Source organism: Emiliania huxleyi, assembly GCF_000372725.1.
Source record: "Emiliania huxleyi CCMP1516 unplaced genomic scaffold EMIHUscaffold_319, whole genome shotgun sequence".
NCBI classification, from domain to species: domain Eukaryota; phylum Haptophyta; order Isochrysidales; family Noelaerhabdaceae; genus Emiliania; species Emiliania huxleyi.
The window spans coordinates 65296-66673 of NW_005199608.1; the positions used below are offsets into that span (position 1 = coordinate 65296).

General features: G+C 68.3%; 1 protein-coding gene across 1 annotated transcript; it reads right to left on the reverse strand.

Moving 5' to 3' along the window:
* Window positions 1–186: 186 nt before the first annotated feature.
* On the reverse strand, window positions 187–948 carry EMIHUDRAFT_240917 (hypothetical protein; the record flags this gene model as incomplete). Its single annotated transcript, XM_005774187.1, has 3 exons — window positions 187–387; window positions 679–786; window positions 940–948. The coding sequence occupies 3 exons, from the start codon at window positions 946–948 to the stop codon at window positions 187–189; spliced, it is 318 nt and encodes a 105-aa protein (XP_005774244.1).
* Window positions 949–1378: the final 430 nt, after the last annotated feature.

Consider the following 1378-nt stretch of genomic DNA (forward strand, 5'->3'; position numbering starts at 1 on the left):
GGGGGAGAGAGGGGAGGGGAGGAGAGGAGAGGGGAGGAGAGGAGAAGGGGAGAGGAGAGGGGAGGAGAGGAGAGGAGTGGAGAGGAGAGGAGAGGGGGGGAGAGGAGAGGAGAGAGGAGGCGAGGGGAGGAGAGGGCAGTGCATGCCGCTGGATACGGCGGGGATGCGAGAGCCATGGTCTCGCTTCTAGAGGGCCCGCGCCCTGCTATCGCTGCTCCAGCCCGCTGCCATCAGCGCCTGTACGTCGCCGGGCCATTTGCCGCTGAGCAGCGGCCGCTTGCCGTTGCGGCACGCATCAGCGAGGAACGTGTCGGGAGTCATCCAGCTGAACGGCTTCTGGTGCGACAGAAAGTGGTAGAGCAGAGAGGTGAAGGAGAAGACCTCCGCCTTGTGTGCAGGGCGAGGCTGCGTGAGGAGACACACCTCGCCGCGAAGAGCCTGACACCCTCCCATCCTTGTGGTTGCATGGCGCTGCCTCTCCCCATCTCTACCCATCTCTCCTCATCTCTCCTCATATGGTCGAGTCCCCGAGTGTGGGTTCGAGACGTGTTCACACCAGTGTGCTCGGTCCCGACCCCACAGTGATTTCTTTTTCCAGGGGGGGGGGTGCGTACGTCCCAGTATGGATTGGTGGTGCGTGACGGTGATCCATATGCCCCCCCCCCCCCACACACACACCTTGTGGTTGTACGGCTCCTGAAGCGCAACCTCTGGCGCCATGTAGCGCAGCGAGCCGGTGAGGCCGGTGAGCTTGCGCCGCTCGTCGTCGCTCGCGGCAGAGTCAACCTGCAACCGGGCGGGGGGTTCGGTACCGTGGGGGTAGGGGACTGGGTTCGGTACCTCAGGGGTATGGGACTCGAGGCTGGTGGAGGGGCTGCGGTGGCCGGGATGTTGAGACGAGGTCGAGACGCGTTGCGCGGCGGCGAGGGAGGCACATACGCTACTCATGAACCGCCAGTCGCTCTCCCCGTGGCAGAAGCGGAGGGCGGCGGATGGCCGGGATGGCGGTGGAGGCGAGGGGGGAGGTGGGGGCGGGGAGGGGTGCGGTGACGGCGCGTGGGGGCGAGGGCGGTGGCGGCGAGGGCAGTGGCGGCGAGGGCAGTGGCGGCGAGGGCGGCGGCGGCGGCGAGGCTAGGTATGGGCGGCAGTGGCGATGGAGGAGTCCACCAGTGTCGCCGCTCCGGGCGGGTGGCAAGCTGCGACGCTCGCCACGCGCGCGTGCTGGCCCCACGGCATGGAGTGTGCGGCGCGCTGCTGTCTCTCGCCGCCGGAGTGTGCTGCGCGCGCGTGCAGCCCGGCCCGGAGTGCGCGCACCTTCCACAGCTTGCACAGCCCAAAGTCGGCGAGCACGATGCGGCCGTCCGCAAAGCAGCCGATG